The following is a 27,928-nucleotide window of genomic DNA, read 5'->3' on the forward strand; positions in this document are numbered from 1 at the left end:
ACCAAACCAGTCAATCCTAAAGGAAATCAACCCTGAATATTCATTAGAAGGGCTGATGCTGAAGCTGAAGCTCCAATAGTTTGGCCATCTGATGGGAAGAACTGACTCATTGGAAAAGACCCTGATGCTGGGACAGATTGAAGGCAAAAGGAGAAGAAGGTGGCAGAAGATGAGATAGTTATATAGCATCTCTGACTCATTAATAGCAAATTAATAGCACATTAATTTGAGCAAATTCCAGGAGATAGCGAAGGACAGGGAAGCCTGGCGTGCTGCAGTCCATGGGGTCACAAGCAGTCAGACACAGCTTAGTGACTGAACAACCACATTACTTTCTACATCAGATGCAATTTATGTGCATCCTCACCTGGTCTCTTTGCCACTTGTCACTTGAAAAATCTGGCCACCTGCCACCTGCCCCAGCCACCATTGCCTCTCCTCCAAGCACGGCTGAAGTCACATCGTTTTAAGAGGAAGACTGGAGGCTAGTGTGACTTCCATCAGAGCAGAGCCATAGCAGCTTTAACAGACTTACAGAGGCTCTGGGCTGCGAAGCAGGGGATAAAAATTTCCCACTGGATGTCCAATGGGGTCACACAACCAAATGGGGCAAATTTTGACCGATGAGAGCCATAAGGAGGAAACCAACAGATAAATTCACTTCTTTCTCACAAAGAACTGCTTCAACATCCAGGGGCTCCAAAGGGCCCACCTGGAGACAGCTAAAGGGGCCATAGTTTCAGCTGTTTTCTTTTGAAGCCTGTGGCCAGGGCAGTAATGATCCACCCTCCCTCTCTGTCTCACACACCGTTTTCCCTCACTCTTGCCATCCGGGAATTTCACCAGCCTCCCCCAACCCTGCCCCACAATAAAACATTCACATGAATGCTTTGTCTTGGGCCCTGTTTTTCAGCCAACTCATATCATAAGAGTTCAAATTCTGGAGAAGCAAAATTCTAGAAATTAAAAATATCCTCCCTCAATGTCAGCTGGCAATTATTGTGGGTAAATGTTTTCTGCTTTTGCTTTTTTTTTTTCCCCCTGAGATCTCCTAGTGGAGACGCAATGGTGTGGGGGACAGAGGAAACAGAGGAAATAGAAAGTGACTATAATGCTCATCACAGGCCCCCACTTTTGTCTCCAGTTTAAAAAGTGGTTTCACATCTTTGCTATCCACAGACATATGATATTTAGTAATGGACCTAGAATCTAGAAGAGAAAGTCTTCAAGTGAGGTAAGGAGCTGAGTGTGTATATTCTTTTAGGATATCTAGAATACATAAGCAATCACTTCTACTATAGAGTCTTTGAATTGTTACTAAGTTCAGTGAATAGGGCAGAAACTCTCTCCTCTTTGAGAGGTATATGTTAGCTACCCTCTCTGACCCCAAAGGAGGGAGGAGGTTTATAGCTCAGAAAAGCAGCTTGAGGCCCTTGGAACTCAGAAACACCAGCCCAGCTATATTTTTTTTACCATTAAATTATACACTTTATTATTTTTTTGATGGAGATGTGTATTTTTTGGAAGTACAGTTGATTTACAATGTTGTTCTTGTTTCTGGTATACAGCAAAATGATTTAGTTATATGTATTCTCGTTCATATTCGTTTCCATTATGGTTTATTATAGGATATTGAGTATAATTCCCTGTGCTATACAGTAGGACTTTGTTATCTTTTTATACATGGTAGCTTGTATGTGCTAATCCCTAACTCCTAATTTATCCATCTCCCCCCTTCCCCTTAGGTTACCGTAAGTTTGCTTTCCGTATCTATGAGATTGTTTCTGCTTCATAAATAAGCTCATTTCTATTCTATTTTAGATTCCACATATAAGTGATATGATATATGTTGTCTGACTTCCTTCACTCAATACGATTATCTCTAGGCTCACCCATGCTGCTATAAATGGCATTATTTGTTCTTTTTATGGCTGAGTAGTATTCCGTTGTGTTCTGAGATGTACACACCTCTTCTTTGTCCATTCATGGACATTCAGGTTGTTTCTATGCCTTGGCAATTGTAATAGTGCTGCTATTTGAGGTACATATATCTTTTTGAATTAGTTTTCTCTGGATATACATCCAGGAGTGGGATCACAGAATCATGTGGCAACTCTATTTTTAGTTTTTTAAGAAACCTCCATATTATTTTCCATAGTCAGCCCAGTTGTATTAATCATTATTTTTATTTTTTATATTTTATGATGCTTTAACACTGGGGTGAGGGGCTTGCAGACCCCAGAGGACTGCTCTTCCCAGCGTTAGCTAATTTCTAGAGATGGCAAGCAACTTGCCATCAACATACCTTTATATGCAAAGCAACCAATCCAGAGTCCATATCCCAACAACCACCTTTATCAAACTCTCACACCCAAGCCAATATTCCCCCTGCCCCAAATCACTCCAGAGCCAGGACTTGATAGCTAGGAACCACTCCTATAGCCCAGGGCCTGAATAAATTATTCAAACTACTCAATCCTAAACTGTTTAAAGTGCCCTGCCTTGCCTTTCCTAAAGAGACCACAATAAAAGCTTGTGCCCAGGCTTTCTCCTCTTCCTCCTGTCTCCTGACCCACACTGGTGTTCCCTACGTGGCCCTGCATAGGACATTGTGCTGTCTCTTCCCAGACATCTGTAAGTATAAACTTCCTCCTGCGTGAAAATCATTTCTGTCTGCATGTCTTACCATACCCGATTAAAAACAACCCCAGGTACACTTTTCAACACACAAGTCTAAGAGCACCCCTCCTCAGAGACCTGACTTCCAGCTCCAGGGGGCTTCTCCTCTCAGTTTCTAGGTTTTTAATGATTTCAAATTCTTTACTTTGTTCCCCTAGTCCTAGGGTAGCCATTGCTTCCCTGCTGCATCCGTGATGCTGAGTGCTTCCTTTATCTTTCCAGGTAAAGATTCTTTATATCTAGTCAACAGTTGTTCATATTACATTTTTTGCCATCAAAATAACCCGTTGTGTTTTCTGCCTCTTGACTAGACCCTGATGAATACACAGCTTTATGGTTAATCCTGGCACTTCAGTTTGCTTCAGAGCTTAATAATTTATCAATAGCTCATGAGATATTGCCAAGGTTGGAGGGGGGGGCAGGTATGGAATAAACCCAGCCAGTCAAAATTCTGGGAAATCAAAAAGATTCAGATCAACTTACAATATGTTGTTCTCAAGAAAATAATGTTAAATTCCTCATAACTGCCAATTCCTCATCTTAAGCAGAAATGCTATTCTAAGTCTTCACTTTTTACTAGATTGATAATGGAGACATATCAAAGTATCTGTTGTCAATAAAGCTCATGATACATTTCTAATCTTATGAAAATCAAGAGGGTTTCAAAAACACATGTCATTGTCAATTGGGGCCATTATAACAAAATGCCATAAATTAGGTGGCTTATCAACAAGCACTTAACTCTCATCATTCTGGAGGCTGGAAGTCTGAGATCAAGGTGTCATGACGGTCAGTTCTAGTGAGAGCCCTTATCTGGGTTAGAGACAAGTGACTTCTCCTGTGTCCTCAAATGATGGAAAGAGAGTAAGCTAGCTGTTCAGTTCAGTTCAGTTGCTCAGTCATGTCTGACTCTTTGCAACCTCATGGACTGCAGTACACCAGGCTTCCCTATAGCCTCTTTTTATAAAGTCACTAATCCCGTTATAATGGTTCTTCTCTCATGACCCAATTACCTCCCAAAGGCCCTACCTCCTAATAGGATTTAACATCAGAATTTGGGGGCAACATAAACATTCAATCCACAAAAACATCTATAATAGAGAATGAGATCTTGCCCCATGAAAGGACATCCTTGACTCCTAGGATCTAAGAATGACTCAGGAGTGCCAGCTATTACTGTGATGGTAGGTAGTGAGAAGTTCTGGTGGAGCAGGTGGCAAAGTGTCTGGTTCTAATCCAGCTACACTACTTCACACTAACTTGGTGACCTTGGGAAGAGTATTAACCTCCCTAAGTCTCAGTTTTGTTATCCTTCAAATGGGATTATTAGTACAACCTAATCCACATCCCTTACTGGCTTACTCAACTCACTAACTATTTATACATCAACTATAGGCAAGATCTTGTGGCAGGTATTCCAAGATAAACAAAGAGAGGTAAAACATGGTCCCTGACTTCAAGGAAATTATAGCCCACTATTTTTCTATACTGCAGTTCACGGGGTGGCAAAGAGTTGGACACGACTTAGGGACTGAATAACAACAACAAATTCTTCTATGCACTCAACAATACGGAGCACCCGCTACCAGGCACTGTGCTGGGACCTAAGAATGTGTGTTCAGTAACTCGGTAGTGTCTGACTCTTTGTGACCCTTCGGACTGTAGCCCATTAGGCTCCTCTGTCCATGGGATTTTTCAGGCAAGATTGCTGGAGTGGGTTGCCATTTCCTCCTCCAGGGGATCTTCCTGACCCAGGGGTAGAACTCACTTTTCCTGTGGCTCCTGCATTGCAGGTGGATTCTTTACTGGGGAAGCCCAGGAGCTAAGAATACAGAGGTGGTCATGGCTCTCTCCTTCAAGGGGTTCACAGTCTGATAGAGAGCTAAAACAAGGACTCAGATGACTAGAACAAGAGGTTAAATATGCGATTAAACTTGAAAAAAGTCAGTGTGGTGGTTCATAAAAGGGAAGGCCTACACCTAGTTGAGAGGGTCAAGAGAGGCTTTGTGGGTCTGGTGCCATTTGAATTGACCATGAACAAAAGCCTGAAAGAAGGAAAGATGAAGCGGGTGATCAGAAAAGTGAGACTAGGTGATGGTCAGTTAAGAGCCTGAAGTAGAGTGGAGTTGGTAGAACTCAGATAGAAGCAATTAATATAGGCGATATGAGATGAACACTGCTTGGAAATCCGGGGGGATAAATATCTAACAGTAACTGAGTTACTGATAAGGATACAGTGGTGTCTAGGTGGGCATGGCCTCTTTTCCAATGATTAATTAAGACTGGGAACATTTTTAAAAATTCCCCTAATATGGTGTCTGTTTTTAAATATAATATAGAAATAGGACTTTGGAGGTTCAGTAAGATCAGCAGGTCAGGAGATAATTGCCACCAAAGAGACAGTTTGTAATATTCACAGATCTCAAGAGGGGGGTCATGCCATGCCGTGCCACAGGGGACCATTCAGAGAAGCACCGAGCTCTGTCAGGAGGCAGAGGGGGAGGGAAAAACCATGAGCTGGGATGTTTACTATAGCTTCCACAGGAAGGAACAAAATAGGGTAAGCAGGCTTAAGATTGGCTGGCTTGATTACTTTCAGTAGGTGCTGGGGCTAGCAGCTATTTCTGGTGGCTCAGACGGTAAAAAAAATCTGCCTGCAGTGCAGAAGACCTGGGTTTGATCCCTGGGTCGAGAAGATCCCCTGAAGAAGGAAATGGCAACCCATCCCAGTATTCTCACCTGAAGAATTCCATGGACAGAGGAGCCTGGCGGGCTAGTCCATGGGGTCACATTGGACACGACTGAGTGACTAACGCTGAGAGCTGTCCTTAGATGTCTGGTACATGGCCTCAAACGATTGTGACAAGTGGCCCAGAGTATGAGAATCTGATAAGGAAGGTGATGGGGCTGTGGCCCTTCTAGGGTCAGCAAGGCCCCAGATGTCAAACCAAAAGAATACAGAAAATAAAGCATGCAGTTAAAACAGTCTCCTATAAAATGTGGGAGTTTACTTAGTTTTGTGTCCCTAACATCCACCATGATCCTCTGTACATAAAATGCAGAGATACTGTGAAGGTTTGTTAAGTGATCAGGTTAACACATCCCCTCTTTTGACTCTTGAACTTTGTTGGAGTTGGACAACTCCAATATATGATTGTGTGTCATTTGTGGTGGTCACTAAGGAAGGTTCTCAGACTAAGGTAGGTGTCTCTGAGGTGAACACTGCAACGCATGCCACAATCCCCCTTCAGTGAAGAAGGGACCACAGCAGACTCCTTCCAAGTCTGCCTTTGGGAGACTGTGAACAAGAGTTAAATAAGTGATCCTTTTTTAAAAATTAAAGATACTGTTAAAACCAAAAAATAAATGAATGAATGAGTGCTTACTTCTTAAGTGGTAAAACTACTTTCTAAAATAATTAGTGTTCTTTCAATTTCAAGAGACAGAAATCTAATTCAAACTTGCTTAAGAAAAATAAAAGGAATTTACTGATAATAGGACTGGAAAACTGTCTTCAGACAAGGCTGGTTCTAAGAAGTCAAATGACTTCATCAGAATTCTCTCCATCTTCGCTTGTCTCTCACATATATTTATCTCTATGCATGACTTCATCTTTTGTGTGTGTGTGTGTGTGTGTGTGTTTTTAACTCAAAATAGCTTCTCTGCATTTGGGAACCATGGCCTCAAGCTTACTTTGTGCTTACAGCTCTCGATTCTGTAAGGAAAGAACCATCTTTTTTTCCTTAGAATCTCTATGTAAAATTTCAGAGAGGAAACTGATAGACCTTTTCATCAGCCAGTATCCAGTCTGGAGACAGAAACCACACTGGCTATTTGAACAGAGAACAGTTACAAAACAGCAGTTATTAACTTTAGATTAAGGATGGCTGAACAATAAAAGACTAAGGATTACGAAAATTCCCTGGTAGTCCAGTGGTTAGGACTGGCGCTTTCATTGTCAGGGGTGCAGTTCAATCTGTGATCAGGGAACTAAAATCCCAAAAGTCTACCAGGCTCCTCTGTCCATGGGATTCTCCAGGCAAGAACACTGGGCTGGATTGCCATGCCCTCCTCCAGAGTATCTTCCTGACCCAGGGATCAAACCCAAGTCTCCTGCAGCTCCTGCATTGCAGGCAGATTCTTTACCACTGAGCCACCAGAGATCCTGCATTTTAATTCATTTAAGAGACATTTATTAAGCACCTACTATGAGAGGAGCTCATCCTTACTAGTCCTAACATCTTTGTGGACACAGGCTAAATTAAAAAGTCTAAAAATGATAAGGCAGCTGGAAAAAAGGCTGAGACAAGAAAATGGTACTTTTATTTATAGATTAAATGTCCTGAAAGATAGATCTACACCTTCGTAGCAAAGTTTTAAAATACTGCTCATGGGAAAAAAAAGAAATAAAATAAAATAAAATACTGCTCATGGTCAAATCAGAACAAGGCAGCAAGATCCCATGGTTCAGAGGATGAATCTTGAGCACAATTGTAGCCATTCAAATCTAGTCTCATTAAAATGTCACATGAGGCAAGTAAGGGTTACTTGTATGAAAGCTTTCTTAAATGTAAAATTTGAATAACAGTAATACCTACCTCATAGGACTGGTGGGAAGATTACATAAGCTAGCATCTGTAAAGCTCTTAGAATAGATCCTGATGCTGAATAAACAATCAATATGCATGTGTGCTAAGTCGCTTCAGTCGTGTCCAGCTCTTTGGGACGCTATGGACCACAGCCCGCCAGGCTTCTCTGTCCCTGGAATTCTCCAGGCAAGAATTCTGGAGTGAGTTGCCATGCCCTCCTTCAGGGGACCTTCCCACCCAGGGATCAGAACTGTGTCTCTTATGTCTTCTGCATTGGCAGGCAGGTTCTTTACCACTAGCCCCACCTGGGAAGCCCTAGTAATCACTATATGGTAGCTCTTATTATGAAGTTGCTATTACTAGTTGAATATCAAGTAAATGCGACTTTCTCTCTGTTAACTAATTTGAAATTCCTTTATCTCCAAAATTAAAAAAAAAAAATCTTTGGAAGCATCTAACTGCTGTATCTATTTTAGCACTCACAAAAGAGGCCATTCTATAAAAAATAATTTTATTATATTCACTACTTCTGACATTAAAGTAGTCTTTTTATGAACATAAATCATGTGTTTCATGGAACCAAATTTAAACAAAACAAAAACTGGTTCCTCATGTTATTCTATAGCCTATGGAAGAAAATACAAACCTTCCCTTTTTCATCTTTCTTTAAACGTTTGTGAAATTGTATGAAAATACAAACTCTTTCCTGAAAGTGGATTTGTATGTATATCTTGTCAAAAGAAAATTTTTTTCACAGAGTACTTTTAGAACTTCTTTTTCACTTCTAAAAGCAAACTGCCTCTGTAAATCCAATGCTTTATAAAATGACACTAGAGTATTCCGAGCAAGAAATGTACTCCCTCTCTGGCTGAGTCAGAGAAGCCCTCTCCTAATGAAGACTCTGGCACTGGTTGTGAACTGCCAAAGGCTTCCTATTCTAACACATTCTGCAATATTAGTGATAAACCCAAGTCCAAGGCACCAAGACCCTCTGAGAGTCCTCATCACAGACGGTAAGAGGTCAGGGGAGAGTGGGCATGAAAGGAAGGAACAGCATTTCTTTTCCTCTCAGGGACAGAGCTCTGCACTCTAGTGACCCTCACAATAGTCAGAGTTAGGGGACTATGTGGGGTATCCACAGCCAGAAAAAAGCAAACAGAAACAAAAGAAAACATCTTACAAAGTACATCCATTTAGAATCTATCCTAAGTCATCAAAGCACGTACACACACACACACACACACTCATTTAGCCTGTGCAGGCTGCCATAACAATACCACATATTGAACGGCTTAAACAGAAATTTATTTCTCATAGTTCTGGAGGCTGGGAAGTTTAAGTTCAAGCCAACAGATTCAGTGTCTGGTGAGGAACTGCTTCCTGGTTCTTTTCCTGCATCCTCCTCACAGAAAGGGCGAGGGAGCCCTCTGGGGTCTCTTCTTTAAGGACACGAATCAAATTCATGAGAGATCCACTCTCACGACTGAATCACCTCCCAAAGACCTCACTTCCTAATACCTAGTACCTCCTAGTACCATCACACTGGGGGTTAGAGTTTCAGCATATGAATCTGGGGACATAAACACTCCATCCACTGCACAAACTCATATACACACACATGGACACACACATACAATGCTCCTAAACTAGAATTACCAAGCAATACCTTGATTAAAGAGCAAATATTTGCTGGATTAAATAAAATATGATATGGTACAGCAATAGAATTTTTGTGTGTAAAAAAGTTAAATATTTTAGTACCAACATGGTCCTCATTCCTTCAAATAAAAGTTTAAGAAATATAACATAAAAGATTGGCACTTTCCAATCTGGTATATAATCACACAGAAAGGTATCAAGTTCAAGGTATATGAATGCAGATTTAGTTGTAATAACATTTTACTACTAAAGATATTCTTACCAAAGATAGAAGCAATAAATAAGTATGAGACAGAGATGCATCATCTTCCTCATCAAGCTTTGAGGAGGGCTACCATGCTTCCACAGAGCACTCTGCTTCCTAAGAGGAAGACGTGGGGACAATCACACCTCTCTCTTAGCTTTCTTGAAAGGTTAAATGACATATATTGCAAAAGCCAACACACAGAGTCTGACATTTATTCCTGCCAATTAACAGTATTTTGCCTCCTCTCCTGAAGGCTACTCCAAGACCTACTTGTATGAGGATGGACAAAACCGTGACATTTTGCTGAAGCAAAAGGGCGTTGGGACGTGACTCTGACGAAGACAGAGTTAGGGCCCAGCCTGTATCCATGGTATTTACCATGACCTCCTCAGGCACCCACAGAGCAACCCTGAGAAGAGCAGAACTTTCGTCAGTATTCCCCCCACTAGTTCAGGCCTGTAATTCCAGACACCAATGGGTTACCTTAGCCCTGAACTCTGTGGAGACCTACCCTCTTATAATGTGTGAAAGGGAAAAGCCCTGATATCATGTGAACACTGTGATCCTGTTCCTTATGGACAGATAGGCACTTACTCCCTGATTTCTTCAGCAGATAAATAATTCTGTGGTTGCAAGAGAATGTAAAAATTTTAATGACTGTGTTGGGAAGTGATTGAAGCAAGAGTCCACAACTGAAAATTAAAAGAAAAAGAGCTCCTTGGTCTACGAAAATGAATCATAAGAATAAAATAGGTCTGGACAGTTCATAGACTTCGAAATTAGAGTCCACTCTTGTGGGTCTTTTAGAATCCAAGCTACAGTTCCTCAGTTAACACAAAAGTTCCTTAATCTATGAATCTTATAGGCAAAGAAGTCTTTTCTTCTAAGTAATTCGCCTCCCTGTGTCCCCACTGGGTTGTATCTACATGGACACAGCTTCACAACATTCTTCCCACAGAATATGTTCCTCCATTTAAATACTTCCCTCTCCAGATCTTCTACCCATAGCAGTCTCTGATATTCTCCAGGTAAAAATATCTTTTCTATATTCCCTTTCCTCTTGCACCATTTATCACTTTTACATATTTATGACAATTATTTGGTGTGCTCACCTCTTATTAAATTACAAGCTTCTCAAGGATAGGACTTTCAGCCTCCCAAGATACCATGTTTTGCCCCAATAGGCACCTAGGGAATTCTTCTTTGGGAGTAATGAAGTGAATAGTGTTACAGGGAGCCCATTTTAAAAATAATTTGGACCCAGGAATTGATGGTGACTCTCCTGAAACAAAGGTCTGGGTGAATTGCAGAAGGGGAAAGAGAGGAGGGAAAAGACTTGTTGGAAGTGTCAGGAGCGAGCACAGAGGCTTTTTCTCTCACGGATGATAGCAAAGTTCTTAATGGAAGATGATCCCAATCAATAGAGCCAGACAGCTGATTTATATAATGGAATCACACTGAAGGAGTGGTCTTCCCCTGCAGAGCCGTGTGCAGGGGAAAAGGGTTACTAGGCTAGGGAGACCAGGGGACTCCACAAGTGTATCTGCTGGTGTTCATAAATATGTTGCCCATCAACAAACCGCAGGAGAGCTCCAGAGAGCAGCCTCCTTGAGCCTGGAGGCTGGAAAGTGACGGTGGGGCTGGTGCGGCTCCTGCTGCCGCCGCCGCCACTGGGCAGATACCGCAGTGAGGGGTCTGCCCGCGCTGCGTGCTCTCAAGAGCCCGGGTCTGGGAGCGAGAAGTTGAGAGTGAGGGCTGGGAGGTGGGCAGGACTCACCCAGGAGCTGCAAACCAAAATAAGAAATCTAGACAGCAGCAGGAGAAAAGACAGTGAGCTGGAGCCAAGACCTCAGGCCAAGTGGAACTCGAGGAGATGTCATCATTGGTAAAGGAGGACTTGGAGAAGAAACTGTTTAAGCCACTCTCACAGAATCTGTGCGAGTTTATTGAAATAGAGTTCTCGGTCCAGGACAGGTATTACCTCTGTGTATCAGGTAATCTGCTCTTTCTGCTATCATTTCAAAACGTAAATAACCCTGAGAGGCTTAGGTGACAGAGGGGCATTTGGGGGTGTTTACTTTTTACGCATGTATCTTCTTGTGATAGAATTTAACTATGCCAAGATAAAGAATTTGGATTTTACAGCATTTTTGTAAGTGCTAAAATGGAAGACAAAATGTATTGTATTAATATTTTGGTTAATTGTTCAGAAATGAAACTGGGCATGTGCTTTTTCCGATCTGATTAGTCTCCAATCTTTTATTCAAATCACTTGCATGGCAAACAGTTTTATTTGTGTATGAGCTCATTTTTAAAAATTCAACAGAAAGCTCTCTGTATATTTTTAAACATATTGGATAACTGAGTTATACGGCTCTATTTCCAACCAGTCTGGAAAACTAGCGTTCTCTCTTTTCATGCTGGGAAAGAAAAAAAAGACCTAAGATTTCCTTCTGAGGTTTATTTAGACTTCCTGGTGGCTTATTTTGAAAACAGAAATGATCTTTTAAAAATTCTTTCTCATAGTATGCTCACCGAAACAATGTTTTAATAGTAGAAATTAGTTCATGAAGATGGAACTTTAAGGAAATGTTCTCTAAACTATTCAACTAAAATATTTTTCCTCATGTTTTAAACATTCATGAAAATTGTCCAAAGGTAGGTATAAACTTTTTCACTTAATTATGATTTACCTAACCTGTAATTATTGTGCTGAACTTAGAAATGTTTGTGCCACTATTGAATCTAATATACAGCATTTTCTTTTTATAATCCATGATTTTTAATAGTTTTCAGGGGCTTAAGGAAAGAGGTTAGAAAATCTAACTTTCATTGTACACTTTGCTTTTTAAGGCACACAGTTCAACCTTTTCAGAAAGTCTATTATACTTCCCTTCCTGATACTTTGCTTAAAAGAACTTGCAAAAGTTGTGGAGAGAGAGTACTATAACAGAAGTAGAACAACTTTAAAGAAAGTGCTAAGAACTCTTTAAAATCCTGTAATTCCTAACAGGTATACTAATATTTACTTAAGAATAATAAGATTTATCTTATACTTTACCTAGTATATTTTGCCAAATAAAAAGTGTGAGGCTTGGCATATCAGCAAGGTACAAAACTTCCTCAGTCCAGGAAAAAGAAAGTCAAATTATGGAAAAAGATCAAATGAAAAAATTTTAGAAACTGCATTATATTCAAACCATCAGATCACTATATCTTAAAATATTTTGACTTAATGTATTAGAAAAAATGCTTATTCCAACATTAAAATTTAATAGTTAATTTTATTCCTATTGTAATCCTTTATGAAGCTAATTACTCATCACATAACATTTGTATATACACACATTGTTTTAAATCTTATGAAAATAAAGCAATCATAATAATGTTTATGTATTTACCAGGAATTATTTAAATCTAATTTACTAGATGTATCTTAATGCCCCCCTCCAATAATATAATTAGCTAAACTTGTTCTATCTGGCATGGAAAAAAAAAACAATCCTAGAATTAAATTTTTGGAAATGGATGTAATTTTTTTCCCCCAATACCCTCAAGTTCTGAGAAAGACACCGTGGGCTGGGGTCACCTGCTGTCTTTTTTCATAAATGACATGAATCCTTTTAATCAAGATTGGTTAAAAGGTATTGGCATTGTTAACATGTGTGAAGGAAACCTCTTTAGGGGTCACAGTTTTCACCTGGAAAATGATCAAATAAAGTAAATGATCATTTTCATTAGTAAAATTCAATGATTCTCTTATGTAAGAAGTAAGGGAAAAACAAGATTGTCTCAGAGGTGAGGAAGAGGAGATGGTATTGTGCTATTCCAGGTAAAAATTAACATTAAAATTCATTTTCATTCACCAGTTTCATGACTCTCCTCTGTATCACATCCATCAACTTGAGAGCACTTTCCCCAATGTAGCATCTCTTTATGACCATCTCAAATGCATTTAGACAGAACAGTAATTTAAAATAAAGTCAGAGTGATGCTTGCTAGTTCTAAACCTTTGGCTGTGCTTTACTCAGAAAATATCTCCATTGAGAGGAATCAAACAGGCTATATCTCAATTGTGGAGGCAGATAACTCCAGATTTTGAAAGTTGGCCACCTTCTGGGAGTAGAGAGACACATAGTTATGATTTCCTCCTTATAGCCTCTAAGCCAGCAGTTCTAAATTTGTGAGAGCCAAGAGTCTAGAGTCATTAAATCCCACTATACACTTCTCAGATTAAAGAAAATAAGTTTAGGCAGGAGGAGAAGGGGACAACAGAGGATGAGATGGTTGGATGGCATCACCAACTCAATGGACATGGGTTTGGGAGACTCCGGGAGTTGGTGATGGACAGGGAGGCCTGGCGTACTGTGGTTCATGGGGTTGCAAAGAGTCGGACACGACTGAGCGACTGAACTGAACTGAAGACCTTAAAAGAGATCTTATGGTATAGAATAGATAAAGAAATTAGTTCAGTACTATTTTATCTGATTCCATTCAAATATTTCTATTGCACTAAACCTGAAGCAAAGGCTATTGAAACAAGTACAGTATAATACAAAGAGAAAACCTTTGTGTTTTACATATATTATAGACAGTCACATTATTCTGTATAGCACAATCATAAGACATGGAAAAGTAACTCATTCACATCCCTCTTGTACTACATGAAAAGTCAGGAAACAAATTAGAAAGCAGAAAATATGTAGTTATGATATTCATTAATGACGTTTCAAGAATCAGTACAATGATTTGAATATGTTTCTATAATAAAAACAAAAATTTTACTATTGTCAAAAAAAAAAAAGAAGATAAGTTTAAATAAGTTACACTTTCTGTTTATCTGACCTGAGTCTGTCTTTTGCAGGGGTCTCCCAACCAGGTGATTGCAATTTACTGTTACCTGGATACTTGACTTCGTCAAGGTCAAAAAATAAACATTACAAATTCCATCTCCCTCTCTGCAGTTTGCTAGTACTTACCTTGGGAATTTCATGGCACCTCAGGGTTTGCATGGTCATTTTCCCTTGGAATTGCCTTCACCTAACTCAGAATGTCATTATCCTTGGAGTTAAAAGCAGCATCTTCTTATGAAGGAGGGAGGGGCTCTATTATGTACGGGAACAAAAAGAGACAGGTCACTTGTGCAATGATGAGAATGCAAATGAATTAAGGAAATTCTGAAAGACTTGAAATTGCATAGAAAGCATTAGCCATAATTGGATGGGAAGTAGCATCGCATGGTGGGCTAGACCTTGGAATGCTAGGAGTCAGACGGAGCTGGAGTGAAATGACTCAACTTTACCCACCTGCCAGCTATGAAATAGGGGGCAACACTATTACTTATTCAATTTAATATTCAGTTAATATTCAATAACACCTACATTTGCACATGGGCTTTCCTGGTGGCTCAGTGCTATAGGACCCACCTGCAAATGTAGAAGATGGGTTCGATCCCTGGGTTGGGAAGATCCCCTGAAGGAGGAAATGGCAACTCCCTCCAGTATTCTTGGGAAAATCCATGGACAGACAAGCCTGGCAGGCTACAGTTCACAGGGTCACAAAAGAATTGAACACAACAATTAAACAACATTCGCACATAGTGTTCTCTCTTTTTAAAAAATCTATTTTTAATTAGAGGATAATTACTTTACAATGTTGTGTTGGTTTCTGCTGTAAATGATGTGAGTCAGCCGTAAGGATACATGTATCCCCTCCCTTGTGACCCTCCCTCCCGCCCCTCATCCCGCCCCTCTAGGTCCTCACAGAGCGGGAGCTAATGCTCTCTTCTTAAAGCCTAACTAGCAAAAAAGCAAACTTGATAAATTATATTCCAAATAAATAAAAGGTAGGGTTATATTGTTAAAATATATAGAAAAAATGTATTGTGAAAACATATGCTGAGATGTAGAAATATAGTATATACTGTAAATAAATATTTACAATAAAAATAAAATAGTAAATACATAGATATATATTTATGTTATATAATTTATAAATAAATTATATACATATTGCAATACAGATTATTTTTTCAGTATTCACATATATTTTGAAAAATATTCTCCGTAGATAATTAATTTGAAAATAAACAGTATTTGCTAGAATTATGAAAATAGTGTACATAAATTCTCCATACATACTACATTTTGATGCCAAAAAAGAACTTCTCTGTGCATCAGAGAATTGAATAATTTTGTCAAATCATTTATGATATTAACAATAAATGTCAAATAAGAATGTTAACAGGAAAAATAAAATACTAGAGACTAGGTGTTTTATGAAGCACAAACATTAATTTCTCATATTCCTGGAGGCTGGGAAATCCAAGATCATGGTGCTTTCAGATTCAGTGTCTAGTGTGGATCTTTGTCCTCATAGACCACTGTTTCCTCCCTGTGACCTTGCAGGGCAGAAAGGGCAAGAGAGCTCTCTGGGGTCTTTTTACAAGGGTGTTAATCCCGATAATACCTCCCAAAGACCCCACCTCCTAATACCATAAACCTGACTTGAGGGTTAGATCTCAACATAGGAATTAGAGGGAACAAACATTAAATCTGTAGTACCCAGGATTACCCCAAAATCAATCCGATTAAAACATTTCTAGATAAATTATTTGAAAGCTACCTTTTGATTAAATCAATAATAACATTCTCAACAATCCCAAGACATAACTAATACATTGAAACATTTTCAGTGAGGCTTCTTGTCTTTAATATCTCAGGGTAATTTCCCCCTATTACTTAATCTCAATGATGAAAGCAGTTATATAACTCTAGGATTATGAAATGATGGTAGTTTATATGTTTAAAATATTTCTGTGCAGCTTACTTACAAGCTGCTTTTTCCCCTCTTATCTGCCAAATTATATTGGATCATTGGCCAATTTCTTTCCACTTAGCCTCCTGAATGACACTTTTACCATGAGTGACTATTTTACTATGATAATATAGGCAATTATTAACAACAATGTTTATTACAAAATTAAAAGTGAAAATCGATGGCTGGCATGAGGTTAAGATGGTATTTCTGAAAATGCTAACTAAAATAATGACATTGGCGTAGGTTCATTCTGAACTTCCCTGGATCTATAGCTATCACTAAATCATAATTGGGCAGTAATACATCTGATGTCACCAAAACCAACTGTGCAACATTCTAACTATACAAACACATTTCTGTTTTAGGACCATGTGATAAGTTGCCACTTTGCCACTGCATTAATGTGGATATGGCCGCTTAATTTTAGCTGGCAGCAGAGCTCAACATGGAGATGAGGGGTTGGGTCCACTCCAGCCTGAGGAGACTTCAACTCTTGGCTTAAGACAGTTCTTGGAACCTCCTGGACTACAGAGGAGATTGTTTTGCCAAATCAAGGAGGACGTACTGTCTCTCTGCTGCATCATTGTATCAAAAAGTTAACTTTTAAAGCATGATTGCTGTTTTCTTAGTTTGTAGTTAGTGGGACAGTGATCACTGATGTAAGGAAACTTGATAACTAGTAGATCCTACCTTCTTTTCTCTTTCTTCACTCCCTCCCTTCTACCCATCCTTGCAGCGGTCCCCAGCCTTTTGGTCACAAGGGGTCATTTCGTGAAAGACGATTTTTCCCTGGACCGGAGCAAAAGGGGGATGGTTTAGGGATGATTCAAGCACATTATATTTATTGTGCATGTTATTTCTCTTATTATGACATCAGATCCAACCTCACATCATCAGGCATTAGATCCCTGCTTTATACAACTGCTGAAGAAAACTTTCTAAAATGTAAAGTTCAGCTTGACTGTTTACTTAAAGTCCTTTAGTGACAACACACTCCCCTGTAAATCTCCCCACATATATAACTCTCAGGATAATATTTGAACTCCTTAGCCTAGCATTCTAGACCATTCAGGAACCAGGTCCTGCCTTCCCCGTTTCCCATCACCTATTCACCCTACACGTCATGCCAACAATGGTAAATGCCTGTGAGGACTAGAAGATTCAAGTTTCTTATGCTTCTGTGTGCATGCCGTTTCAGAACTCCCCGTACCCCTTTATTCATTCTGCTAACTCCCACGGCCCTTTACAACTCAGAAAACCTGTCAGGAAGTTCTCTCAGGCCCCCAGTGGGATGCAGCTATCCCTTCCCCATGGTCCTATAAGACCTGTTCATTCCTCATTCACAGGACAGTAGTCATGTGTTTTCTTTCTGAAGCCCCACACTCTGTAGTCTCAGTAGGAACATGAATGGTACTGTAGAGGAATACATTTTTTCAATGCCTAGCCCAGGACTTTGTATAAAAGGGGTACTCAGATAGTTATCAAATTAATGAAACAAATCAGTGGGTCTGCAGTTAATGAGCTGGTTATCCTAACAGGTCGATGAGACCATGAATTTGCTTCAAATGACATTTATATACAGTATCCAGTTATTTCTCCCCATCCCCATCCTCTCCCACTTCCTAAGCAGCCAGTGAGACAGCTAGTCAGAACAAGAGCTTTATCATTTGATTCTGAGGTAGAGCCTTTGTCTGGACAGAAAACTGCCTTCTAGTGGAAGCAAACACCTCTGAGAGCTTGTCCTTAGCAAGTATGACAGAGGCTACCATGCCTCCACGTCAACTCACCAACCAAATGGCTTCTTTTCTCCTCTCTTCCTTTCCTCTTCCCAAAGCTAACATCTAGACCGGTGGAAGTAGATCTCTTTTAGGGTTGGATAAGTGCACACGAGCAGAAATCCACCAAGTTTTGCATACAATTTCAGGAGACTCACAGACTTTGAGTCAGTTTTCTTCAGTTCAGTTCAGTTCAGTTGCTCAGTCATGTCCGACTCTTTGCGACCCCATGAATCGCAGCAAGCCAGGCCTCCCTGTCCATCACAAACTCCCGGAGTTTACTCAAACTCATGCCCATCAAGTCGGTGATGCCATCCAGCCATCTCATCCTCTGTCGTCCCCTTCTTCTCCTGCCCCCAACCCCTCCCAGCATCACCGTCTTTTCCAACAAGTCAACTCTTCACATTAGGTGACCAAAGTATTGGAGTTTCAGCGTCAGCATCAGTCCTTCCAATGAACACCTAGGACTTATCTCCTTTAGGATGGACTGGTTGAATCTCCTTGCAGTCCAAGGGACTCTCAAGAGTCTTCTCCAACACCACAGTTCAAAAGCATCAATTCTTCTGCACTCAGCTTTCTTCACAGTCCAACTCTCACACCCATACATGACCACTGGAAAAACCATAGCCTTGACCAGATGGACCTTTGTTGGCAAAGTAATGTCTCTGCTTTTTAATATGCTATCTAGGTTGGTCATAACTTTCCTTCCAAGGTTTTCTTACTCAGGGTTAAAACCTTCCACTTAAAACCTTCCACTCTAGGTCCCCTCAGGACATGCCCCTCAATCACTCCTTTGTCCTCAAAATATGCAATCCCTCCTCTTCCAAACTCTTGGAATATGTGCTGTAAATCATAGTCTTTAGTCTCTTCCTATTTCTTGTTCTAAAGCCTACATAACATAGGAACTGGTACACAGTAGGCACTCAGGGTTAGCCAGTCCATGAAGGAGCCTTCTGCAAGCTGTCTTCTATGCTCCCCGTTATAGAGGAATTGCCCTCAGGGAAGAAATCAATGATCTTCCCCAAGTCAGACTGAATGCCAGGACTGAACTCTGCTTTTTACCCAACAAAGTGACTTCATGGGATTGTCTCCAAATCTTTGAAATTCTCTGTCCTTTTCATTTCTGTAGCATCACACTGTTGGGCTTGTCTCTTTTTTGATGGCTCCTTCTTAGATCTCTCTGCTGGCACCTTTTTTTTTTTACTCTACTCCATCTCACCTTTTTCCTCTGCTTTTTTCCCTGTAAACCTAGTCTTGGAAAACTGACTACACAGAAAAGTCCTAAGTGTATATCTCCATTCCTAACTATCCCCATCTACATATCTCCATCTCCTCCCAGACACTTTATGATGTACAGTCAAAAACTAAACTCACTATTCTGCCCAACCAGTCCACCCTCCACACTTTTGTGTTTTGGTTTCCATCCAGTGTTATTTCCATCAAGTGTTGTCAATGTCTCATTCAAAATCTTATTTAGATTTGCTACTTCTATTTTTACTGCTCACATCTTATGCCTAGAATCCAACAACGTCATGAAACAAAACAAAGACAAAAACAATTACTATAAACTAGACACTATCCTACATCATTTACATACTTTAATCTTTACAGCCTGTGAGTTTGTATCACTCTGAGGTCCACTTTACAACATGAGACAGCTGAGGTTTAATCTCTCTGTGATTAAGTAATATGCTCAGACCACAGTGTAAGAAGTGATGTCATGATTTGAATCCAGAATGTCTAATGCCAGAGCCCACTAAGATTTACTGCCTCTTCTATGGACCTCCAGTTCCTCTTTCTTTTCTTCTTCAGTGTTCTTGGGCATCACTGATTCCAGAAATATACTCCTCTAATGAGGTGCCACTGTATTAGTCTCTTGCTCAAGAAGAAAAGAGACTTACTGAATGTGTGTTACTGTATGACCTTTCACTGAAATCCTGACACAGTGCCCCCTTAGATTTATCAAGCTGCTCAGACTCCCTTCTCTAGGAGACTGAGTTCAGGTCCATTGTGAACTCAAAGCTTAACTGGTTGCCTTAATTTCAGTATCACCTGCACTTTCAGGGGATAACTAATCTCTTCACCAGCCCCAACTCTAGAGCCCCCAGTGTCCAGGCCAGACTCCCATCCTTCCCACCAGAGGGGGGGACTCAACACCACAAGTCCACAATGGTTTCTGTCACTTTGCAGAACATTTTCACAACCTGGTTAACCTTATCCTTCATCATGTCCTAACACCAATCAGTCTATACAATCCACTGTCTCTAATCCTACCTGGTGAAGTTCAGGGTCAATTGTCCTCTCAGTTTGTAATACTGTCCTTCTCCTAGAAATGCCTTCAGTATCATCCCTGTCTTTTGAAACTGGACTAATTTAAAAGCTCCATCTCCAACTCGATCTCTTCCATAATTCTTTCCTTAACTTTTCCAATCCTCTTTCTTCTAAGAACTCCTGTTGAGCATATAGTCTGTTCCAAATTGCTGATCTATTACCGTGACTATATTGTAATACACTGTTTTCATCTTCGTAACTAGGAAGCCATGCCAAAGTGCTACTTTCTAGAACCAAAAGACAGTCTCCCTCAAAGACAAATTCCAGTCTCACTCTGAGGAGACAGAACCAGCCTGCAACACTCCAAGTGACATCAACCATCTTGAAAGCTTAAGATAGTCAATTCCCACTGCCACTCCTCTGTGATATAATTGTGTGCCTTCATAACATATATTTTATATGACATGTCTGTTAGCCTTTTCTCTTCAACAAAACCATAAGTTACCAGAGGGCAGGCAATCATTTACCCCCACTGGCAATCACAACAGTTCTATCCGGCAAACTGTGGATACCTAGGAAATACTCCCTTGATAACTCATTGAGAACTTTCAATTCAGGAGTTCTAACATCAAATGCTGATTCTTCTAGTGTGTTCATATGAGACCAAACTCAATGATTTTAAGGCCAGAAAATTATTTCCTTTGTGTTGTTCACATAAAATAAGCAATGCTTTTCCCCATACACTTCAAAATATAGTACTAAAGTTTTTGTCTCAATAGCGCATTTCAAATACTAGAAGTTTAGATACACTCTGGAGAAGATTAAAAACCTCAAACAAAAACAAATATGTTAGTAAAAGCTGTGTTGCAAGCAGTCCTACATCCAAAATCTCACAGCAACTTTAAAAGAAAGTGTGCATGATATTATTTGCATGCCCTCTCTTCTACAGTTGGTTGCTGGGTGAGCAGAATGGTTTACTTTCCTGACCTCATTTTCCTATATTGTCATAAATTAAAACTCCAACTTGTTCTGGTAAACACTTTGGCAGTGACTGTATGCTCACGCTAAGCCTCTTATTTCCTGCCCTGAGTTGAACCCCATCCTCCACCACAAAGCTCAGAGCTGAAAGCATAGAGCTCAGTGTTCCATCTGGCAGACATTACCGCAGCTGTATGTGACCACAACTGTAGCAAAAATAAAGTTAACACACTGATAGAACAGAGAGCAAATCTGAGGGAACATTCATGAGGCTTCAGATACCTCAGCGTTCACAACTAGGGTGCAGATATAATGTATGTTCAAGTTCATTATATGAAAAGGAGATACAGAAATACAGAAAACTATGACTTGGTGAATAATTTATTATCTTGCAAGAGTCTATGTAAACGAAGTCTTTTTCTGTCCTACAGTGACCAAAAATGAAGAAGTAAAAATAATTATGGTGAAACACTACAGAATAGGTTTAGATGAAAAATATGAAGTAACCAAAAAGTGGTCTTTGAATGACCTGCAGATGATCGATGGAAAAGAAGCAGATACAGTAAGTGTTATATTTTGTAAGGGAGCTATGGAATCAACATGCTGGAGATCTTGGCGGTCAATATCCTACTTCATACATTTTTGACGTATACTGGGTGTTAAGATGACATATTGTTCTTAAGGAGTGCGATTTAATCTACTGGGATGATCTACTGGTTTGTTTTTTCTGTTTCTATGAGTTTAAATTTGAATTTTGTCTATTAGATTTAAAAGCGTCTTTCCCAAGTGCTTCTTAACAGGTAAAACAAAATCTTCTAGTCTGTTCTGAAACTTTAAATGTCTGACACTTTCACACCACTCTCTCCGCATCCCAACTTCCTCCACAAGTTGTGGGAATTCCTTTCCTCACCTTCTTCATATTTTACTGCCGGTTTAGCCGCTTGATCCTCCAGAAGGACTGATAACTCGAGGAAATCCTGCAGCCTCAGTATTGAAAGTAGAGAAAGTGTGTAATCTCTCTCGTGACTACTCGAAAGTGGTTTTCCCAGCCTCTCCTTAACTTCTACTGATGGAACACTCATTACCACATGAAGCAGTCCATTCTGCTTCTGAATTGCCGTCCTTTATCTTTACATGTCCTACTTAGGTTTTATTATTTCTTTATATTTATTTATTTGGCTGTTCCAGGTCTTAGTTGCAGCATGTGGGATCCAGCTCCCTGACCAGGGATGGAACCCAGGCCCCCTGTATTGGGAGCATGGAGTCTTAGCCACTGGACCACCAGGGAAGAAGTCCCTCTGACTTATATTTAACCAAAATCTGCTTCACTATGACATCCACCCATCAGTTCTAGTTTTGCCATTTGGTACAATCAGAACAAACCAAACCCTCCTTTCACATAGCAGCTTTTCCAATATTTAAAGACAATTATAAGGTTCCCTCACGTTTTCTCTTTTCTGGATTAAATGTAACCGTTCATTCTTTAAATGATGTTCATATGAAGATTAAATAAGATAATATGACAGGACCACACAAACGTTGCTACAACCCCTTCCACTATGCTATTTTCTCTCCTCTGAAATGCTTCAGTTTTTCCAGAATTAAATACAATACTTTAGAGTTAGTGTGACCTGTTTATAATTCCTTTGATCTGAATTCTTATTTCTATTAAACACTCAACTGAGCCCTCGGATCTTTTGGGCATGAATTGCCTTTTAACCTGATCTGCCATACCCTCTAAGTACATAGGATAAAATGTAAATAAAGGCCCTTGATCATCTGGCTCCTTTATCTCTGGTCATTCTCCCTAAAACTTTATACAGTGAAAGTACTTAACTATTGACTCTCGGGGCTTAGAGTCCCAGTCACCTCCATCCCTCACCCCATTCTCAGATTCTCCTTGAAGTAAAGTCCTACTCATGTCCCCCAGCCCTACAATCCATTGCATTATGGATGTAAATAATCCAACAAACTGCAGTTGTTGGCTTACTCTGTCTCCCCTCTGAATAAAAAACTGCAACCCTTACTTTTCATCTTTTATTGTAGCCTTCTGCCTAACAGGTATTAGGGACTCAAATGCTTCTGTTATCGTTGGATGAATTAGAATTTAAGCTCATCCTGTTCAATGTCATACTCTTAGTTTGGTCTCTTGTTCCCACCTATAAATCTTCTAATATTTTGATTCGTTAACATTCACAGTAGTATGGTGCAGATTTAGTGTGAACAGCATTTAGCACTTCACCCAAGTCAATAATAAAAATGATGAAGCAGGCAGACCTAAGTATACTTTTGGGTAACTGATAGGTTATCATGACTACTACTATTATTACCATTACTAGTAGTACTGCTACATGCTACCATCTCACACTTAGTAAATGGTTATCAGATGACAAGGACCAAAAAAGCTCTTTCTAGACTTAATTTCATATAATTGTCACAACCCATGAATTAGATTCTAGCATTACTCCTGATCTATAGATGAGGAACATGAGACATAAAGAGATTAATTGACTTGCCCAAGGTCAAAGAACTACTTTAGTGATGGAGGTAGATTTTACCTCCAAATCTATTAATTCATCTTCTTTGGACTTGTTGTTTACCATTTATACAAATTTGTATATTTGTTCATTCACTGAGAATTTATGGTATATTAGGTCTTGCTAGGGTCTGATGATAAGTGGTAAGTTAGATGGACACATGCACTTAATTCTGCCTTATCTAGTGTGAATATCTAAATTTTACCCTTAAGATCTTTACTGAAATCAATATATGTTATCTGCTGTTATCTTCCAGGAATCCTGTTTTTAAAATTTGGTATATTTGACAGGACTTCTTGGTGAAAGTATGCTGGATTTCATTATTTTCTTTCCTAAGTAATCACATAGCATTTTTCTGGCAAGACATTCTACCTAAACATTCAACGCTTTAGGAAATAAATATTTTTGGCATGTCAATATGCTGGAACATTACACGGCCATTAAAAATCATGTTTCCAAAAGAATACCTCAGAACACAATTGTTCATCATTTAATACATTTTGTAAAAGTCACCTGATACAAAACTTTTCTATAGTATTATTTTACATATTTAATCTATCATAGTATCAAAAACTTGAAAGCTGAACCTCAAATTTTAACACAAAATATATAGATGTGTGTATATCCATATATGAAACTAACCAGTACTTTAGCAATAATTATCTCTGTGTGATAAGATTATTATAATTTTTAAATTATTATCTTCTTTATACTTTTATATATTTGCCAAAAGTTCTGTATTGCATTGAATTTTATCAGAAATCAATGTCAATTTCATTAATATGTAGTTTTAGGGATTAACCATTGCCATTTCTTTTTTTTTTTTTTTTACCATTTTCTTCTTTTGTTGTAATTTCTCAAATATTTACTGATGTCATAATTATTTTCTACGAGCTTGGTCAGTGCCCAGGAATGTATTAATCAAGCCTGTCAACTCAGATACACTGGAAGCAGCTAACTCTGCTCTATTTTATCCTCACCTTTCTGGCACTTAATTTCATCTCTATGTTGTTGATTCTTCCCTTTCACATTTGAAGATCATGACCTTTCATAGTGAACTAGATAGATACAGAAGAGAATTTGAGTATTCCTAGTTTTCTCATCTCTTTAGGACCTAAAATACTAAACTGTCAGAAGAAAACCTGTAATATCCAAAGTGTAGTTCTTTTAAATACTTCTTTCCTGTGGATGAAGTAAAAATATCTCAATTGTTCTGGGAATTTCCAGTTCTCTTCCCTCTTGTAATTGAATCCTCAGGAGTCAGCATTTATTATATTTTTCTCAATAGCAATGATACAGTTTTTTTAAAGAGAGCTGTTTCAAGCCAGAAAGTTGTCAGCTTTAAAATGGAGTGGAATTGATACTGAAGTCAATTTATATTGCAGAAATAAAAATGATGGGGGACTTGGAGACTGTTGTGGTGCAACAGGAGAGAGGATGATGTAGCAAGAAATGGGGCTGGGCTGATTGAGAGCTTGGTTCTCACCTTGGCTCTGCCAATAACTACATGTGTGGCCTGGGCTTTAACCCTCTGGAAACTATCATTCACGATTACAGTACATTATATTATAATCTATTATAAACAAGAGATTACAGAATGAACTATGAGATTCCCTTTTAGCCCTATCAAAAGAAAGAAAGAGAGAAAGGGGAAGAGGGAGAGAGGAAGGAAGGAAGCAGGGAAGCAGGAAAGCAAGGGAGGGATGGACAGACGTGTATTCTACGTTCATGCCTGCTTAGGCTTCAATTATTAGACTAAGGGAAAACCTTAATCCTCTCCAAGTATTTCAAAAACATAAGGCATATTTTCTACATGACAAGGAGCAAATGATTCTGTGAGGAAACTACATAAGAAGTGTGATTAGTATCTGGTGATGGAATGGGTGTGATTTCCTTTCATTGAGATTCTCTGCACAAGTGTCTTTCAGCTGGCAATTATGACAGTTACGAAACATTTTGCAAGGTGTGAGTTGGGGAAATGTGCTTAAAATCACATCACTCTTGTACATTCTTTAAATATTGCTTTGTTTTTAAAAAATTGCAAAGCAAGGTGGTATTACCACCAGTATCATAATCTCTGGCGGCAGATCTGGGAAAAGGAACTATCATTCATTAAGCTCCATTCTAGTGTCACAGTTTGTATGATTAACCTCATGTAAACTTCATAGCAACCCTATCTAAAAGGGAAGGCCAAATCTGATAAGGATCTTGCCCGTGGTTATATCAGAGTCAGAACAGTGGTCTAACTTTAAAACCCTTGTTCTTTTTCCTGCCTGCTGCAAGAATTTTCCTATTTAAAAAAAAAAATTGCAATATATAAGTTGTTTATAGACTTTGCACACTATACAGTAACAAATTATTAATACTGTTGTTTGGTTTTGTCTCTCTCTGCCTCCTTATCATTTAGGACAATGTTTACCTCCACTTCCCTTTTTCCCTTGTGGCTCAATTAGTAAAGAATTCACCTGCAATGTGCAAGACCTGGGTTCAATCCCTGGGTTGGGAAGATACCCTGGAGAAGCGAATGGTTACCCAATCTAGTATTCTGGCCTGGAGAATCCCATGGAATGTATGGGGTCCCAAAGAGTTGGACATGACTGAGAGAACTTCACTTTCACTTCACTTTCAGCTCAATTCAACACGTGTTTGTTGAGAATTTCATTGTGGCCATGGATAAGCACCAGGAACACAGAAGATAAATGATTCAAAAACTCTGCCCTCAAGGAGAGTTAGAAGTTAGGCAGATAATTAATTTGAAAACATTTTGTAAATTGAAAAAGCATTTCATAAATGCAAGACATTGTTGTTACTACTACTAGTAACAGTAGCAATTATTATTATTTTACCATGTAGACCTAGATCAGGTATTTGATGCCTACTTTTTCCCAAAACATCTCCACTAGAAGTACAGAGCCTAACTCAATCCAATTAGCCAGTGACAAATTGTCAGTTTCAGTCAAATGATTTAATGATCCTTGTCATTAACTTTAAAAGTAATTCCTTGCTATTAACTTCAAAGCCAACAAGTTGGCAACCTGCCTACCTGCTGTCTGTCTGCTAAATTGCTCCAGTTGTTTTCAACTCTGTGCAATGCTATGGACTGTAGACTGCCAGGCTTCTCCATCCATGGGATTCTCCAGGCAAGAATACTCCAGTGGGCTGCCATTTCCTGCTCCAGAGAATCTTCCTGACCCAGGGATAGAGCCGCATCTCTTGCATCTCCTGCATTCACAGGCGAGCTCTTTACCAGTAGCGCCACCTGGAAAGTTAGAGACTTAGCGAGTATGCATGCATGTATGCCAAATGCTGATTCTGTATTTCCCCCTTCTATCACTGAAATAGCAAAAAGGACCAACTTGCTAGTTGAGAAAAGGTTTCTCCTTTTCTCCCCTGTGGAAGTCTGCTAAGTGGGTTTATTCTTCTCCATCCCCTCCATCCTCTCCAATTCACTACCGTGGGAAGATTTGATAACTACACATTCTAACACACGCTTTATTTGCATATTGAAAAATCAAAGGTGCATCAAAATGATCTTTCTTATTGTTATTCTTTTTAGAAGCAATATGTTTGAACCAGGTAGCTTTGGAAAGCTCATTTCTAGATTTTTGAAATATGTTTGATATCCTACAATCAATAAGCATACAAAAGAATATGAGAGAATCCAGGAAATCTAGCTACTTTCTTAGCTACAAACAAAATCTCGGCTCTCTTTTTCTCCTAGGACAATCCATTCTTTGATCTGCACTTCAAGAAAGTATACAGTTTGGAAGCATATAGTTGTGCTTCGAAATATGCCTTTGCTCGGACTGTAAACAAGCTGAATCATGCATACCTCAAGAAGGACTTACAGATCGTGAACTTTGATTCTACTTACATTAATGATGATTCCATTTGGTCCTCCAACAACAAGGATTGCTTGGTCCTTATGAGAATATGCTTCTATGCCTTCAATCTAGTGTGCCTGTCCCTGTGTCCTCTGCCACTCTGAACACATATCCTATGTTCCTTCATCCGTGTTCTAGGAAAATGGTTCCCTAAGTAAATATTGATAGTCATGATTTTGTTTTTTCCCTTTATCGGTGACTATTATTTATATGAAAATAAAGTGATGCTTTGAGAATTGCCGTGAAATGTGCTTTAATGCAGTCATTCAATATTTGGGACTCTTGCCTGTGTGTTCTTTGGTAACTTTGGAAGGAGTTAGATGGTTTTGCCTAAATTAGTATTCTATGAAAGGGTATCAAGAAGTATCTTGAAAGACCAAAATAAGTAGAAATGCATTCCATGTTCATGGATAGGAAGATTTAATACTGTCAAAATGTCAATATTACCCAAAACAACCTGCAGATCAGTATAATCCCTATAAAAATTCCA

At 39.2% G+C, this 27,928-nt stretch overlaps 1 protein-coding gene across 1 annotated transcript; it reads left to right on the forward strand.

Moving 5' to 3' along the window:
• The first annotated feature begins 10,821 nt into the window (after positions 1–10,821).
• On the forward strand, positions 10,822–27,678 carry EXOC1L (exocyst complex component 1 like). Its single transcript, XM_043448561.1, has 3 exons — positions 10,822–11,168; positions 21,449–21,579; positions 27,276–27,678. Exons 1-3 carry the CDS (start codon positions 11,048–11,050, stop codon positions 27,540–27,542), a joined length of 519 nt encoding a protein of 172 aa, XP_043304496.1. The 5' UTR covers positions 10,822–11,047; the 3' UTR covers positions 27,543–27,678.
• The last annotated feature ends 250 nt before the right edge of the window (positions 27,679–27,928 follow it).

Source organism: Cervus canadensis, chromosome 26 (genome assembly GCF_019320065.1).
Source record: "Cervus canadensis isolate Bull #8, Minnesota chromosome 26, ASM1932006v1, whole genome shotgun sequence".
Lineage (NCBI taxonomy): Eukaryota > Metazoa > Chordata > Mammalia > Artiodactyla > Cervidae > Cervus > Cervus canadensis.

What these genes read in the sequence shown, in the direction of transcription:
- EXOC1L (XM_043448561.1), top strand. Translation starts at nt 11,048, where the DNA reads ATGTCATCATTGGTAAAGGAGGACTTGGAGAAGAAACTGTTTAAGCCA. An exon ending in GTATTACCTCTGTGTATCAG is followed by an intron (nt 11,169 to 21,448) that starts GTAATCTGCTCT and finishes TCTGTCCTACAG; the next exon opens with TGACCAAAAATGAAGAAGTA. An exon ending in ATGGAAAAGAAGCAGATACA is followed by an intron (nt 21,580 to 27,275) that starts GTAAGTGTTATA and finishes TTTTTCTCCTAG; the next exon opens with GACAATCCATTCTTTGATCT.